At 41.7% G+C, this 18,259-nt stretch overlaps 1 protein-coding gene across 4 annotated transcripts in view; it reads right to left on the bottom strand.

Moving 5' to 3' along the window:
* The window catches only part of SLF1 (SMC5-SMC6 complex localization factor 1), a 229,596-nt gene that overhangs the window by 185,418 nt on the left and 25,919 nt on the right, over nt 1-18,259 (bottom strand). For all 4 annotated transcript variants that reach the window (XM_030193392.1, XM_030193394.1, XM_030193395.1 and 1 more), the window contains exon 4: nt 9,899-9,974. In XM_030193392.1, coding sequence (XP_030049252.1) covers nt 9,899-9,974 — 76 coding nt within the window. The remainder of the gene's footprint in view (nt 1-9,898; nt 9,975-18,259) is intronic.

The raw sequence follows: 18,259 nt of genomic DNA, 5'->3' as shown, positions 1-18,259 counted from the left end.
TACAACATGTGTCCTGACAGTTACATTTTGAATTATTTTCTTTGCACTGCAATTACAGCATTTATTATCAGTAGCCTAGCACCAGAAGGAAAAACATATTATTGCACATAAAAAGTAATGATGCCAATGAATTGTATTTTTCACTTTAGGAAGGCTATTAGCCTTAAACAGAAAGCACTTAAGTAGAGGGGACAGACTGATGTGGCTCACAACTTTCATCTCAATAGTTTCTGTGATCCTAGGTAAGGATTCCTAAGCAGAATATCAGTATAAGCTACAGTGTAAAGTGATGAACAAGCAGACACGTCAAACTAGGTAAAACAAATGATTAACATTAGTCACAGAGCTAAACTAACATATCTACTTACCTGCTCATTCATTTAATCTAATTATTTATTTTTACCGACACATCCATGGCTCTGACACTAAGCTGTGACAACCTTCAACAGTCAGGCCAGCCTGAACATAAGTGAAGGAGACAGTCTGAAAGCCAATTGGATAAAGCACTTTTAAATCAATGGCTGCCCCATCCTGTTTGGGTCAAAAGAAACAAAAAGCTGGGTGGACTATCTATGGGCTTTAGTCCACTCCAGATAGAAGGCTAAAGCTTGCTTGCAGTCCAAGGTGTGCAATGCGCTTTCGCCAAGACAGGCATGAACTCCAACATCACTTTAGGAAGGAACTTAACAGAGTAGTTCTCCATACCCATTCTAAGATGAAATCTTACATAAGGTGGATCAGCCACTATGACCTGAAGCTCACCGAATCTGTGAGCGGAAGTGACCACCACCACCAAGATCTTAATCTTGCAGGTCAGATACTTCAGATGACATGAATCAAGTGGCTCAAAAAGAGCTTTCATCAGCTGGGTGGGAACATTGAGGTCCCATGAGAGTGGGAGGTTTGATGGGGCACTTTCTCGGAAGCAAACGTCACATAAAAACAACTAGAGACAATACGAGATGGGCTTACCCTCCAATTGCACCAAAATGAACCCTTACGGAGTTGGATTTTAAACCAGACTCAGGTGTAGAAGGTATTCTAGCAGGTTTTTGTGTAGGACAAGAGAGGGGATCTAGGGTAGCAATACACAAACCTGGTCCTGGAGGCAACCCAGCCAGTCAGGTTTTCAGGATATCCACAATGAATATCCATGAGAGAGATTTGCATGCACTGCCTCCACTGCATTCAAATCTCTCATGAATATTCATTGTGGATATCCTGAAAATCTGACTGACTGCGGTTTGGGAATCACTGATCTAGGGCCTTGCCCTCACACTAGATGTCAAACCTTCCATTTTTAATTATACCACCTCTCAGTGCAATCTTTCCTGGAAGCCAGCTGGACCCTGGAAACACCCTCTGGTAGTTGAAGGGAGTGGGCCGAGGCAAGAATTTAATGGTGTCAGTTTTCTTCTTTATAAGGTCCGCCACTTCTTCCATCTTGTCCCCTAAAAAGGTAATCACCTCAGCAAGGGACATCGCTAGCTTTTCTGGAGTTGCAGATTCCAGGTCCAAAGACATGCAGCCACGAGAGTCTGTGAATGCCGATACCTATGGTGCCGATACGTATGGTGGAAAGCCTGGACGCCACGACAAAAGTGGCATGAGCAATGTGCTTTAGATTTTCCTTCTGCTTATTTACAAGCTGGTGAAGCTGTGCGACCTGCTCTGGTGGGAGTGTTCTCAAAGTCAAGCATGCTGCTTACCAAATTCTTCAAAAGTAGATACTTGTATAGAGCTGTATGGATGCAGGAAATGAACATTCGGGTCTTGAAAAACATTTCTGCCAGAGGATTCCAGAGTGTAAGCATCTCTGCCTGGGGAAGCCAAGGCATGGGTCCTCAAGCTTCTGGCTCTTTTGGAGAGATCTGACCACAACAAAATGGTGTGGGAGTTGCAGCCTCTTGATTCCAGGAGCCTTATACACTCTATACAAACAATCCGCCTTCTTTGGAATGACCTGCACAGAGTGGGGTTTTCAAATTCTTCATCTGTACATTCTTCAGAATGTTATGAATCGGCATTGTCAGAACTTTGTGAGGAGGTGAGTCAGTCAAGGATAGCCAACATCTTGGCTCTGGGCTCATCCTTGACCTCCAACTTAAATGGAATGTCCTCCACCATCTCCCTCAAAAAAAAAAAAAAAAACCTACAAAGAAGAGCTCCTCTGGGGGACACTTTCTCCTTCCTTGTGGTGGGGACAGATCTGAAGGTAGGCGTGGAGGGGCATAATCAAACGCCTATCTCCATGGGCATCTATGTCCGAAAACGGGTACGTGAAGAGGCGGGACTGACCGTATTTTCGAAAAAATGGATGTTTTTCAGCTGGGCGTTTGTTTTTTTTTTTTAGCAATAATGGAAACTAAAAACGCCCAGCTCAAAAACGTCCTAATCCGAGCCATTTGGTCGTGGGAGGGGCCAGCATTCGTAGTACACTCGCCCCCCTGACATGCCAGGACACCAACTGGGCACCCTAGAGGTCAGTGCGGTGGACTTCAGACAACGCTCCCACATGCATAGCTCACTTACCACGGGTGCTGAGCACCCAACCCCCTCCCCCAAAACCCACTACCCACAAATGTACAACACTACCATAGCTCTTAGGGGTGAAGGGGGCACCTACATGTGGGTACAGTGGGTTTTGCAGGCCTCCCATTTACCAGCACAAGTGTTACAGGTAGGGGGGGATGGGCCTGGGTCCACCTGGCTGAAGTGCACTGTGGTACCCACTAAAAGTGCTCCAGGGACCTGCATACACGCAGGCCTCTAGGACTGGTTGCTACTATATAACATTGGCACACCAGTTGACACCTGAAGACTAATCTCTCCAAAAACGTCCTTTATTGGAATAAGCAAGCTTACTCACAGTTAACTGCAGATCAGAGGTTGTGCCCCACTAGCAACGAGTCTCCCTGGTACTGAGATGAGCAGTAGGTCAGAGCTGGCAGAATGCTGTACAATGCCCTCTTTCACCCACATTCAAGGGAAGAACTAAGTTCTGTAACGTGGCTAACATGTGAAAGGGATCTAAAACTGGCTTACAAAAATGGCCACTACTTCATGGACTACCGGAAACAAAACAGGGCACACTCTGACCCAGTAAGCAGGGGGAAAAGCACCATGGGAGTAGAGACTACCAACTACCAACATCGTGAGCATTTGCCACAAGCTAGTGGAATCACGGAGCACAATACCCTACACCCACCACAATGCATTGCTGATGTGACTCTGCAGTGCACATAACAGAAAAGGTGTCACACTCACCCGAGAGCCACATCAGAACCAGGGAAAGGCTGTCACAGGATAGAACACATTCTGCTGTCATAGAGGTGGGTACGGCATTTGAGTCTGGCATACAGGTACATAAGTACATAAGTACATAAGTAGTGCCATACTGGGAAAGACCAAAGGTCCATCTAGCCCAGCATCCTGTCACCGACAGTGGCCAATCCAGGTCAAGGGCACCTGGCACGCTCCCCAAACGTAAAAACATTCCAGACAAGTTATACCTAAAAATGCGGAATTTTTCCAAGTCCATTTAATAGCGGTCTATGGACTTGTCCTTTAGGAATCTATCTAACCCCTTTTTAAACTCCGTCAAGCTAACCGCCCGTACCACGTTCTCCGGCAACGAATTCCAGAGTCTAATTACACGTTGGGTGAAGAAAAATTTTCTCCGATTCGTTTTAAATTTACCACACTGTAGCTTCAACTCATGCCCTCTAGTCCTATTATTTTTGGATAGCGTGAACAGTCACTTCACATCCACCCGATCCATTCCACTCATTATTTTATACACTTCTATCATATCTCCCCTCAGCCGTCTCTTCTCCAAGCTGAAAAGCCCTAGCCTTCTCAGCCTCTCTGCATAGGAAAGTCGTCCCATCCCCACAGGCTGGAAAAAAAGTTTGTAAAGTGTTTTTTTTTTTGGTGGGAGGGGGTTAGTGACCACTGGGGGAGTCCGGGGAGGTCATCCCCGATTCCCTCCAGTGGTCATCTGGTCAGTTGGGGCACTTTTTTGGGACCTGTTCGTGAAAAAAAGGGTCCAAAAAAAGTGACCCAAAATCCCCCTTTTTTTTCGATTATCAGCTAAAGACGCCCATCTCTCCTCGTCCAATAACCACGCCCCAGTTCCGCCTTCACCACGCCTCCAACACGCTCCCATCAACTTTACTCGTTTCCGCAACGGATTGCAGTTGGAAACGCCCAAAATCGGCTTTCAATTATACCGATTTGGGCGCCCACGGGAGAAAGATGCCCATCTCCCGATTTGGGTCGCAATATAGGCATTTTTCTCTTTCGATTATAAGTTGGTAAGGGTTCTTTTCTCTGAGACGTCCTCTGGTTCAACCTCAGATCCTCAGGAGCAGTATGACTCAGCAAAATATTCCTCATGGGAAGTCAGTCTGCCTCCTCATAATTTAATTCCTGTCAAAACTGTGTCAAAAGTCTCTTCTAATCATCAGGCCTCTAACTTTTGTTACTTGTGAATGCCCGGTCAGTCATGAACAAACAGATTTACTTGACTCCCATTGTCATGACTTGTTATTTGCTACAGACTCCTTACAATATTTTTGTGAAGTCTCATGGGGCAAAAAGGAGGTGGTTTATTCATTTTAGCAAAGCATGCTTTCATACAGAGATCCAATTTTAGCTTGTGTGAGGTTCTATTCCTCTCCTCTGCTGAGTTAAATATTTTTCTGTTTTACTCCCTCCCCCACCTCACCACCCGGCGTTCTTTATGCCAATAGCTCTATTGTTTGACATTTCGCTAATGACATTTCTTCACACAATACCACCTTGTTGGGCGATTTTAACCTGCATTTTGATTGTATAGCTACTGATTTCGTTGTTTCTTTTTTTCTTTTAGGCTGGAAACAGATTCTTTCCTCCTGTTCACATACTGCTGGGTCATTTTCTGGACGTGACTTTTTGAAATAGCCGGCACCCCGACATAATAGCTCTGACAAAATAGCCCTGACAAAACAGCCTGGTAACAAAATAGCCCTTGACAAATCAGCATCTAACAAAATAACCCTTGGCAAAATAGCCTCCTAGAAAAAAATGCAGTGCCATATTCTGGGCAGCCTGATTGGGCCTTTTTTGTTATGGGTCTAATTTGTCAAAGGCTATATTGTGGGCATGCCATTTTGTTAGTGGCTGTTATGTCAGGGGCTATTATTTTGAGAGCTTTTCTGCTGGGACCATTTTGACCGGGTACCAAAATAGCCATACTGTGGCCATTTCTCAGTCTCTGATGCTTTGGTCTAATCATTATTTGATTTCTCTTTTTACATTAAGGAACCCTAATAGTTCTGCTTCTAAGCTAAAGTGATTTGGATACTTTGTCTTCTGATGCCATCAGTTGTTGGTATGAATCTGAAACAGAGTGTCTGGATCAACTTGACCCTTTAAGTCTGTTACATGTGTATGAAAATGTAGTGCTCCTTGGTTTACAGTTAAGTAGAAGCCTTTAAAGCAAACACTTTGAAGAAAAGAGAGTGAGTGGCAAAAATATCCAGACTCTGTCCATTTGATGGAGTATTAGATGCATTTGGTTACTTATCAGCAGGAGATGCTGAAGGTAAAAAATGTTTCTTTGATGAAGCTATTGCTAGGGCATAGTCTTCCTCTCAACAGCTATTTAGAACAGTAAAGAACTTTACTACAGCTTCTGTGTTACCTTTGTGTGATATTTCATGCCAGTAGTTTGCTGATTTCTTTCAGAAGTAGAGGATATTGCAAGTTTTTAATAATTTGATCTTGCCTTCTGAGCAGTCTGTCGGTGTGATGGATAAGTGATTGTACTTCTCTATAATTTCTAAGGAGCAGGTAAAGTCTCTGAAGAATAAGATGAATCCGTCAAGCTGTTGCCTGGATAATTATTCCCCAGCAATTACTAAACCTTTGCATACTGACTTGTTCCCTTTAACTAGTATTACGAACAAGTCAATATCTGAGGGATTTGTCCATGGGACTTTGAAAAGGCTTCTGTTTCTCCTTTGCTGAAGGGTGGTGTACTTGATCCTAAACAAGCCGTGAACTATGGTCATCTCAACATTGAAGTTCTTGACAAAATTTTGGAAAGGCTTGTGTTGGATCAATTGCACGATTTCCTTGAGCTAAATGATTTGTTTAATGTATGTCAATATGGTTTTAGATCTGTATCAATACGGTTTTAGATCTAAACATTCAACTGAAACGTTGTTGGTGTCTGTATTTGATTTGATACATGCTGGATTTGATCGAGGTGAGAAATATTTAATGATTTTCTTGGACATTTCCACAACCTTTGATACAATTCACCATAAAATTTTGCTTAGGTTATTTTTCCTTGGAGATTCAGGGTATAGTTTTAGAGTGGTTCTATTCGTTTCTTTCAGAGCATTATTTTCATGTTTGTTTAGGTGAGGAAAACAGCTTGGATTCCTATTACTATGGGTGTGCCACAAGGGTCCACTCTCTTGGCTATACTATTTAATATTTATTTGGTCCTGATTTGTAGTTTTCTCTCTAGCCTGGGTGTTCAATATTGACTTTATGCCGATATTCAGGTTTGTTTCCCAGTACAAAATATTCCGTCTCTGACACTCTGTCTTTTTTGAAGATGTGTTTGCAGACGTTAGTATCCTGGTTTAGCACCAATATGCTAAAGTTGAATGTAGGGAAAAATGCAGATATTTTTGTTAAATCAAATCTTGGGCATTGGCCCAGTGCGGTAAGCTTCGCAGATACTGAGATAGGAGTCTAATAGAACCCCAAGATAGCTACACTCTGAAGAAAAATCTAAGTTAACATTCCTAATTTGCAATTTCAAAGTTATCAGGAAGGCCTTCTTGAAGTTGAGATTATTAAGGCATTTGAAGAAATTGTTATCTGAGGTGAATTTCCAGACAAGTTTGCATGCTTTGGTATTATCAGTGCTAGGATTATTGAAATTCATTGTACTTGGGTCTTTCTAAATCAAGGATTCCATTATCTTCAGCTTGTGCAAAATGCTGCTGGTAGGCTTCTGACAGGATTGTTGAAATTTGATCACATTACTTTGGCTTTGAAGGAATTGCACTGGCTTCCTATATTTTGGCGAATTAGATTTAGGATGCTGACCTTGATTTTTAAGATCTTGAACAATGGCGCACCCCTGTCTTTAGCTTCATCTTTAAGATTGTATCAGCCATCTCATAGTTTTTATTAGAAACTCCTTCCTTTAAGTGTGTTAGGCTTGAAGCTAACTGTTCAGCAATGCTTCAGATTGCGGACAAAGCTATTTGGAATACTTTGCCTGTAAGCTTACGTGTGATAACTTTGGTTCTTCAGTTTAGGAAACAAAGTCATTTCTTTTTGCTCAGGCTTTTTCAGTCTGAGTAGTTTACAGCAAGATATTGATCTTGCTTTAGATGAGTTCATTTTGTGATTCCTTGCTGTAGTTGTGTGTATTCTGCTATGCTTTTTGTGTCTTTCACTGTATTATGTTCTACATGTACACCGCCTAGAGCAACTGGATAGTGTGGATTAGCAATGTTTAAATAAATAAATAAATACTGGACACCTGGCCAGGCTCTAGACGAGATTACCGAGGCACAGTTCTTCCCTTAGTTAGCTTCTTCACTCAATGGGCTGGAAAGGAGCAAGGCATTGGTTGGTGCTGGCACCAATGCACTGCAAGGCGCCAGTGTTAATGAATGGCTAACACAGCGCTAGTCTCCAGAATCGGCTGGAGTGGCATCATATTTGGCACCAGCACCCTTGATGCCTCAGCATCATACCACCTTAAGATACGCCCCAGCTCTTCCTGTTACATGACCCTCAAATTGCTCAAGTGCGGGCATTGGTAAAGGCATGGTTGGAGCAGTGTTGGTACAGTGGCAGCCTGTGGAGAAGATGGAGCCGAATCAGAGGTGGGGTACCAGCTTCAGAGAGACTGGTGCTACAGTACCGCTTCTATAAAGGAGGAGTGGTCCTCACATTGCTGATGTTTCTTGGGTTTCAGTGATGCAGATGTGTATGGTGCTCCTCACACTGTGCTTAAAAGAGGACCAATACTGATGCTACTTAATCTTCGCTCGATATCCAGCATCAGGGTCTCTTGGTACCGATGAAGACAAAGCGAATCCTCATGGGTCCTCAGCATCAGATCAGAGGATGCTCGGCACAAGCAGGCACTACTGACGCCTGATGTTAAGAGTGGTGCAGACCTTCTCAATGCTGGTGTGTCTTCAAGCTTGGGATGGATCTCCTGACGCCATTTGGGTTGGTGGACCAGACTTCTAAACGCTGAAAAACTTCTCGTGCTGGGTCTCTCTACTCTTTTGCATGAATTTCTGCATTTTAGCACAGATATTACGTTGAGGGCAAATGATCAAGTCTGAAACATGGAAGCTCCAGTTCTGAGTATCAGTCACAGACATGATCCTTCCACACCTCAAACACTTTTTGAAACTGCTTACAAGACTAGCAGAAACAGGTATCAGTGGCACAGTATTTACATGGTTCAAACCTTACTTTGTCAGACAGACAACAACAGGTTCTGCTCAGCAACAGCACATCATTAACTGAACTATGAGGTACTAAAGGGATCCATTCTGTCTCCCATTTCATTTAATATCTACCTCAAGTCCCTAACTGAGCTGCTTCAGTACATCTATGTCGATAAGTACATAAGTAAATAAGTAATGCCATACTGGGAAAACACCAAGGGTCCATCGAGCCCAGCATCCTGTCCACGACAGCGGCCAATCCAGGCCAAGGGCACCTGGCAAGCTTCCCATGGTTTCGAACCATCGACCTCTGGGCTATGGGCCCAGCACGCTCCCGCTGCCAGCCTGCCCAACCGCAACTCAGGAATGGGCAAACTACAAACTCTGCCTGAACTCAAGTAAACAGAGATTCTTTGGGTACCTAAAACAAGTGGGAAACACCTGACTTCAAAATACCTTTTGGGAAATATGAACTCCCCCTAAAATTACAGGTCAGGAATCAGGTATGACAGAGGTTTATAAAATACTGAATGAAGTGGAACAGGTAGTTGTGAATCGCTTGTTTACTCTTTCCAAAAATACTAGGACTAGTGGGCATACAAAGAAGTTACTAAGCAGTAAATTTAAAATGAAATGAGAAAGTATTGCTTCACTCAGTGAATAATTAAACTCTGGAATTCGTTGCCAGAGAATGTGGTAAAAGCAGTTAGTTTGGCAGGGTTTAAAAAAGGTTTGGATTATTTCCTAAAAGAAAAGTCTATAAGCCATTATTAAGATGGAAAAATCTGCTGCATGTTCTAGGATAAGAAGCATAAAATCTGTTTTGCAGTTCTGGGATCTTGCCAGGTACTTGTGACCTGGATTGGCCACTGCTGGAAATAGGATACTGGGCTTAATGGACCTTCGGTTTATCCCAGTATAGCAATACTTATGTTCTTATGCTAGACTTATCACTCACTCTGATCCTGCAAATTCAAACAACCTTTAAAAATTGTCTCTATCACCTATGACAGCTGCAAAATCTCTCTTCATATATCTATACTGGCCCATGCTATAACAACATCAAAACTAGACAACTGTAATGCCCTATACACTGGTCAAACTAAAAAGAGTTTGCATCAGCTCCAACTAATTCAGAATTCTGCAGCACGACTGATAGAAGGCTGCAAACAGCGTAACCACATCACATCCTTCCTACAAAAACTGCATTGGCTACCAGTATCTTACAGGGCTAAATTATACTTGATTTAAAAGGCACTCAGACAAAATGGGCCACAGTACTTACGTTATTGGTTCTAAAAGCTCAACAAGTAACCTATCCCATTTCTATTCTCCTTTATTGATGTCTACTTTTACTGTTCTGCTTCCCTGACAAATGCTAAAATAAAGTACTTTTATTTTATTTTACATTTACTTACCTGCTGCACATGTTGCTAAATATTTTTCACTTTTGGAAATCTGTTTTGCAATTAGATGTGTGCAATTCTCATATTTCTACAGAAAGAAACACAAAGAAAATATCAATCATGCAATAATCTTGAAACAGTTATCAGGTTAATCAAAACTGCTCACCACGTAGTAAGTGGTCTTTGAAGACAACAGTTCACCAGTCACACAACTCACTCTATGCTGAATGTTTACATTCTTTCAGTGTTTTCTGAGATCAAAAGACCTTTTGCAGCATAAATGTAGCTACTTCGGACACTGATATAGTCCTGCCAAGTCCCTCCCTTTTTTCTATGAACACTTGAACCTGAAGACCACCAGCACTAAACGGAAGGAAGGAGTAGGTTGTACAACTGGTAAACTGCAGTCTTCACAGAACTTCTGTTACACTTCAGCAACTTCACTTTGTCTGAAAATAATTAGGTTCACCAAGGCATACAAATGGGATCACCTAATTAAGGACTGCCTTAAAGTTAATAGAAAAAGACAGTAGAAATTTGTGAAAAAGGAACCTTTTTCTTTTCAATTTATAACACAGAATGATATAATGGGCTCTATAAGGGAAAATGAGAGCCCATTATTCAAAAATGGAAGAACAGACAAGTCAATATACTAACCTGCCTTAAGACCACATCCAGAATTTAATGAGATGTGAATGTGTGGACTGAATTCTGTATTGCAACCTTGCAAATATCATTAACGGAGGTAGGCTGAAGGCAAATGACATAGATAAACATGTTACTAACATTAAGGACCTCTCTAGAGGTTCAGAACTCTTTGGGAATACCAAAAGGAGATGAGATGCATAGTGCTGCCTATCTGCTTTAGTCCACTCCAGAAAGATGGCAGCATTCTTACATGAGAGAATGAAGGGCCTTATCATGGTTGAAATGTTGCCTAGGAAATGTTTTCTACAACAATTGACTCATTAAAATAAACATCAAACATTTACTTGGGCTGGAATTTGGATTATGTACAGAGTACCAACCTATCATAATGTATTCTGTTATAATGAAGATAATGCACCCTGGACGTTTGTGACCTATCACTGCAAGCTGAACTGACTTACCAAAAAATATAACTTTTCAGTTAGATTGTTGAGCACACAGGATTCCATAGAAACCAGAAACTTATCAGGCTTAATATGAGGCTTCAACTGAAACAAATCCCACACAACCCCAACAACCAGTGGCTCGGGTTTTCTTCTAAAGGTGGAAATGAACACCAAGTGCATTGAGATTAACTTTAACAGAGTTGGTTTTCAGGCTTTGAAAAAAGCATAAATTAAATAAAATAAACTGTGTGTCTTACAAGAAATGGATATGCAGTCTTGCTTTCATACCAGACTTAAGCATCTTCCATTCAAAACTGTATACAAGACTTAAGCATCCTACATTCAAAACTGTATGACTTTCTGGTAGAAGCTATGAATGACATCAAGTCTACCCGTTCCACTCCACTCATTATTTTATAGACCTCTATCATATCTCCCCCACAGCTGTCATTTCTCTAAGCTGAAGTGCCCTAGCCATTTTAGCCTTTCCTCATATGGATGTCGTCCCTTTATCATTTTCATCGCCCTTCTCTGTACCTTTCCTAATTCCACTATATCTTTTTGAGATGCGGTGACCAGAATTGCACACAGTATTCGAGTTGCATTCACACCATGGAGCAAAGGCATTATAACATCCTCTTTTTTGTTTTCCATTCCTTTCCTAATAATACCTAACATTCTATTTGTTTTCTTAGCCGCCACCGAACACTGAGCAGAGGGTTTCAACATATCATCAATGACGACACTTAGATCCCTTGCCTTGTCAGTGACTCCTAGTAAGGAACCTTTCATTAAGCAGCTATAGTTCAGGTTCTTCTTTCCCACATGAATCACTTTGCACTTGCTTACATTAAAAGTCATCTGCCATTTGGATGCCCTGTCTCCCAAGGTTTTCTTGTAATTTTTCACAATCTTCTTGCGATTTAACAACTTCGAATAACTTCGTGTTATCAGCATATTTAAATTACCTCACTAGTTACTCCCATCTCTAGATCATTTACAAATGTGTTAAAAAGCAGCGGCCCCAGCACAGACCCCTGAGGAACCCCACTGTCTAGCCTTCTCCATTGAGAATACTAACCATTTAACCCTACTCTCTGTTTTCTATTTTTTAACCAGTTTTTAATCCATAACAGAATACTACCTCCTATCCCATGACTTTCCAATTTCCTCTGGAGTCTTTCACGAGGTACTTTGTCAAATGCCTTTTGAAAATCCAGATACACAACATCAACCGGCTCACCTTTATCCACGTTTGTTCACCCCTTTAACGAAATGTAATAGATTGGCGAGGCAAGATTTCCCTTCACTAAATCCATGTTGGCTTTGTCTCATTAATCCATGCTTTTGAATATGCTGTGCAATTTTAAATTTTGTCTGGCACAGATGTCAGGCTCACCAGTCTATAATTTCCCAGATAACCTCTAGAAACTTTTTAAAAAATTGGTGTTACAATGGCCACCCTCCAATCTTCAGGTACCATGCTTGATTTTAAAGATAAATTGCATATTACTAACAATAGTTCTGCAAGTTTATTTTTCAATTCTATCAGTACTCTGGGATAAATACCATCCGGTACAGGCAATTTGCTACTCTTCGATTTGTCAAAAAGTGCCATTACATCTTCCAGGTTTAAAGATATTTCATTCAGTTTCTCTGACTTTTCAGCACTGAATACCATTTCTGGCACCGGTATCTCTCCCAAATCTTCCTCGGTGAAGACAGAAGCAAAGAATTTATTCAATCTCTCTGCTATGGCTTGGTCTTCCCTGATTAACCCTTTTACCCCTTGATCATCTAGCGGTCCAACTGGTTCTTTTGCCAGCTTCTTGCTTTTAATATAACTAAAAAAAAATTTTATTATGTGTTTTTGCCTCCAACACAATCTTTTTTTCAAAGTCCCTCTTTGCCTTCCTTATCAGCACTTTGCGTTTGACTTGCCATTCCTTATGCTGTTTCTTATTATTTTCAGTCAGATCTTACTTCCATATTCTAAAGGATTTTCTATTACCTCTCATAGCTTCCTTCATCTCACTTTTTAACCATGCTGGATGTCGTTTGGTTTTCCTTCCTTCTTTAGTAGATGGAATATATTTTGCTTGGGACTTCAGGATGGTATTTTTGAACAGCATCCACACCTGATGTAAGTTTTTGACCTTCGCAGCGGCTCCTCAATTTTTTCCCCATCTTTCTTCTCATTTTATCATAGTCTCCTTTTTGAAAGTTAAATGCTAATGTATTGGAATTCCTTTGTATACTTACTCCAAAGACAATACCAAATCTGATCACATTATGATCACTGTTATCAATTGGCCCGAGCAACATTATCTCCTGCACCATATCATGCATGCCACTAAAGACTAGGTCTAGAATTCTTCCTCTTGTTGGCTCCTGTATCAGCTGCTCCATAAAGCAGTCCTTAACTTTGTCAATGAATTTTACCTCCATATCATGCCCCGCTATTACATTTACCCAGTCAATATAGGGATAATTGAAATCACCCATTATTACTGTGTTCCCCAGTTTAATAGCCTCCCTAATTTCTGATAACATTTCTACATCTGTCTGTTCATCCTGGCTAGGTGGACAGTAGTATACTCCTCTATCCTTTTCCCCTTTACACATGGAATTTCAATCCATACGGATTCCAAGACGTGTTTTGTTTCCTGCAGAATTTTCCACCACTTCGATCCACTCTATCACTATGATATAATTTGTACCTTGGTACGACAGTGTCCCACTGGTTATCCTCTTTCACCAGGTCTCAAGCGATGCCTATAATTTTTCATATAGTGCAATATATTCTAACTCTCCCATCTTATTTCTTAGGCTTCTGGCATTGGAATATAGACATTTAAAACTATGTTTGTTGTTCTTATTTACATCTTGCTCAGCAGTTGACAGTGTTAATTTCTCATTTTCTGTCTGCTTTTTATTTTAAGACACCTGGAGGGGCATAATGGAACAGAAACGCCTATCTCCATGGGCGTTAATCTCCGAGAACGGGTCCGTGAAGGGGCGGACCGAACCGTATTATCGATAAAAAATAGACGCCCATGTTTTATTCGCCAATGTGTGAGCTGGGCGTTTTTGCTTTTCAGCGATAATGGAAAGGGAAAGTGCCCAGCTCAAAAACGAATAAATCCAAGGCATTTGTTCGTGGGAGGGGCCAGGATTCGTAGTGCACTGGTCCCCCTCACATGCCAGGACACCAACCGGGCACCCTAGGGGGCACTTTTACAAAAACAAATAAACAGGTAAAAGAGCTCCCAGGTGCATAGCACCCTTCCATTGTGTGTTGAGCCCCCCAAATCCCCCTCAAAACCCACTGCCCACAAGTCTACACCATTACTATAGCCCTAAGGGGTGAAGAGGGGCACCTACATGTGGGTACAGTGGGTTTGGGGGGGTTGGACGACTAATAAGCATTAAGCAGCACAATTGTAACAGGTAGGGGGGATGGGCCTGGGTCCACCTGCCTGACGTCCACTGCACCCCCTAACAACTGCTCCAGGGACCTGCATACTGCTGCCTGGGAGGAGGGTATGACATTTGAGGGTGAAAATAAAAAGTTGTGAAACATCATTTTTTTGTGGTGGGAGGGGGTTAGTGACCACTGGGGGAGTCAGGGGAGGTCATCCCCGATTCCCTCTGGGGGTAATCTGGTCATTTAGGGCACTTTTTGGGGCCTTATTCGTGAAAAAACAGGGTCCAGGAAAAGTGCCCTAAATTCTAGCTACAAACGCATCCATTATCGGCGAAGGGCGCCCATCTCTGTTCGGGTGATAACCACGCCCCAGTTCCGCCTTCGACACGCCCCCGTCCACTTTGTCCGCATCCGCGACGGAGTGCAGTTGAAAGCGTCCCAAATTCGGCTTTTGATTATACCGCGTTATTCGTTTTTGTGAGATAAACGCCCATCTCCCGATTTAGGTCGGAACTTGGGCGTTTTTCTCGTTTGATTATAAGCAGGCTGGTCTAATATGGTCCTATTGCAACCTCACTATCGGGATACCATATCTTCCCTGCTTTGGCGATAGCTTTGAAAGATATCTTGTTCCGAACCATGCGCTTTTGAACGACTGTCGGCCTTCCCCCAGGTTCTAGTTTAAAAGCTGCTCTATATCCTTTTTAAATGCTGATGCCAGAAGCCTGGTCCCACCCTAGTTAAAGTGGAGTCCATCATTCCAGAATAGGCTTCCCCTTCCCCAGAATGCTGCCGCCCCAGAATGCTGCCGCCCTGTTCCTTACAAATCTAAAACCCTCCTCCCTGAACCATCGTCTCATCCATGCATTGAGACTCTGGAGCGCTGCCTGTCTCTTGGGCCCTGCGCGTGGAACGGGGTGCACTTTGCTACCCTAGAGGTTCTGGATTTGAGCTTTCTAACTAAGACCTTAAATTTGGCTTCAAGAACTTTTCCTATGTCATTGGCACCCACATGTACCAAAACAGACAGCTCCTCCCCAGAACTATCTAAAATCCTATCTAGGTGGCGCGTGAGGTCTGCCACCTTCGCACTTGGCTGAACAGAATGCCATGAGGAAAACTGACACAACATCAATACAGATACCCTCTTCAGAAATTCTAAGGGCATATTAGAAAGTGCCTTCAACACCACTTTGGGACTACACTGCAGAATCGCCAGCTATCTCAGAGGATGAAATGTGTGACTTCTACTATTGTAGAAGGCCCTCATGGAAGGAAGAGAACAGGGGGAGGCGCTTAAATACAAAAGTCAAAATTAATCACCCCCATTGGCAGAGGCCCCTGGAATCTCTGCCAGCTAAGCAACTGAGCAAAAGCCTAAAGGCTAAGGTTCAGGGCAGCAGAGGATTAAGAACCTCTCCCAACTCAGCCAGAGCAAAGCTCTGTGGACCAATTCCTGGGAACTGACACTGGTCAAGATACTACCTTCTGGACAGCAGGGTGTAGACCATGTGCAGAATTCTGCTGCACCAGTCCAGCCTGCACCATCAACTGGATACAGAAAAATAATGGCAGATTCCAGGCACTACTACTGGTGATGACTCTGGAAAGTTCAACTTCTTTACCTCTTGTCTATAAGTTTAGACAGGTTGAGCAAGATGAAAAAGGAGATGTATTTAATGTTTTAATTATCTGGGGACTTTGTTCACCCATTCCCAATGATGCTAGTTTAAAGCCCTCTTCCATGCTACCAATCTCAGGGCAAGCAGTGGCTTCTCCTATGTCCATCTCAATAGCAGACTATGGACTCGTCCTCCAGGAACTTACGAAACCTTTTTTAAAACCAGATATGCTAACCGCTGCTACCACATCCTCTGGCAACGAGTTCCAGAGCTTAACTAGTCTGAGTGAAAAAATATTTTCTCCTATTTGTTTTAAATGTATTTCAAGCCAATTTCATTGAGTGTTCTCTGGTCTTTGTACTTTTTGAATGAGTGAAAAATCGATTCACCTTCACTAGCTTCACACTAATCAGGATTCTGTAAACCTCAATCATAACCCCCCCTCCCCCACAGTCATCTCTTTTCCAAGCTAACGAGACCTATCCTCTTTAGTCTTTCTTCATATGGGAGGAGTTCCGTTCCCTTTGTCATTTTGGTCACTCTTCTTTGAATCTTTTCTAATTCTGCTATGGAGCTCATTTTCAAAGAACTTAGACTTACACATTTCCATAGGTTACTATGGAACTTTGTAAGTCTAAGTGCTTTGAAAATATGTTTGTATCTTTTTTGCAGCGACCAGAATTGAACACAATATTCAAGATGAGGTCGCACCATGGTCTTATTTTGCATCCCTCTCCTAATAATTCTTAGCATCCTGTTTGCTCTTTTGGCCTCAGCCACTTTCAAATTCGCTTAATGAACCTACACAATTTGACTTTGGATAATAATACAATTCTGCAACTGAAGGTTTGCCAATTTCTACTTTACTAGCAAAAAGAGTGTCAGTCTGAACATTTCCATTACAGTGAACACTGTCAGCAGGTACAGTGACAATCAAGATAATTGGGCAATATTAAATGTAGAGTGGCTTGCTTATTTGTCTTTCTTAACTCAAATAATACTGTCCTAAGTCCAGCCACCTTTTGGGCTCTCTCTCAACTGCACCGCCTCTTTCGCTTTAATTTAAAGCTTCTGTCTTTTCCTCCACCTTTTGCACCAAACCAGCATTTTGTCATGTTAAGCAAGAATTCAGGTTTGCTAATAATTCCTCCTTCTCTTTTTTTTCAGCTCAGCAGTAAGCTTATCTGAGGTTCATTCCAATTTGCTAATCCTTTGACTCAGATCTTATGGAATGTAATAACAGCCGAAGTGCTGGATTCCATTTATCATGTGTACCCTACAATTCAGTAAGAGCCAAATAATTCTCATACTTTTTCTTAATATCAGTTCATGATTTGCAATCTGTTGTATATGTCTGAGTAAGATTTTCACCTAAAGAACTAATCACTTTTTGCAAAAAAACACTAGTTTTCAAACATACATAGGAATCATCTTTAGGTTAGTATTTATTCTGCTTCATTGTAAAACCACAAAAAGTAGCTATAAATTGGATGTGTAGGGAGATCCAAAAAGGAATCACACAATTTAGATAGGAAAAGAGAGACAAGAATGAAGGAATCATTTGATAGCGCAGAACTGACGTCCCTGAGGAAGTTATTTTGAAACAGGGATTCTTGTTGGACGTTTTGAGAACAGAAAGTAAAAGAGCGAGAAAACACAAGCTGAAGTTAAGTTTCGCTCCTGTCTGACTCTTTTACATTTTCTGGTGCTGGGGTGCTTTTGTAATATTTTGGACTATTACTTATTTATTTTTGATTATATTTTAGTTTGTAGGGTTCCTAAGGAGAGAATGTATATGGATTTTCAGTAAGGTCTTTTGACACTCAGTTTTGAATTCATTGCTAAAGTATAATACTATTAATAAAAAATTTTGAAAGGGTCACACAATGAAGAGTACTGATGTATACAGCTTAATAGTGAGCGTGGTTACGGCTAGACTCATTGAAAAAAATTTAGCTCGGTATATTGAATTCTCCTTGCGTCTCTTTTCTTATTTAAATTGCTTTATTGGTTTGTTTAAAAGTGTGCGATTCCTTTTTGGATCTCCCTATACATTCCATTTATAGGGACTGACTACTTTTTGTGGTTACTCAATAGTGTCTCTCCCCTGGGAGTGTGTAGTTAGTAGTCATTTTAAAACACGGCATTCTTGCCCTAAGTTCCTGTTTCCTTTCAGTGTTTATCTTTGTGTTTATCTTTCTGTGGTAACAGCATTAGGCTGCCAAAGCCT

The sequence above is a fragment of the Microcaecilia unicolor genome, chromosome 2 (genome assembly GCF_901765095.1).
Source record: "Microcaecilia unicolor chromosome 2, aMicUni1.1, whole genome shotgun sequence".
Classification (NCBI taxonomy): domain Eukaryota; kingdom Metazoa; phylum Chordata; class Amphibia; order Gymnophiona; family Siphonopidae; genus Microcaecilia; species Microcaecilia unicolor.
Note: the sequence above shows the minus strand (reverse complement) of the source record. Positions and strands in the feature narration are given on the sequence as shown.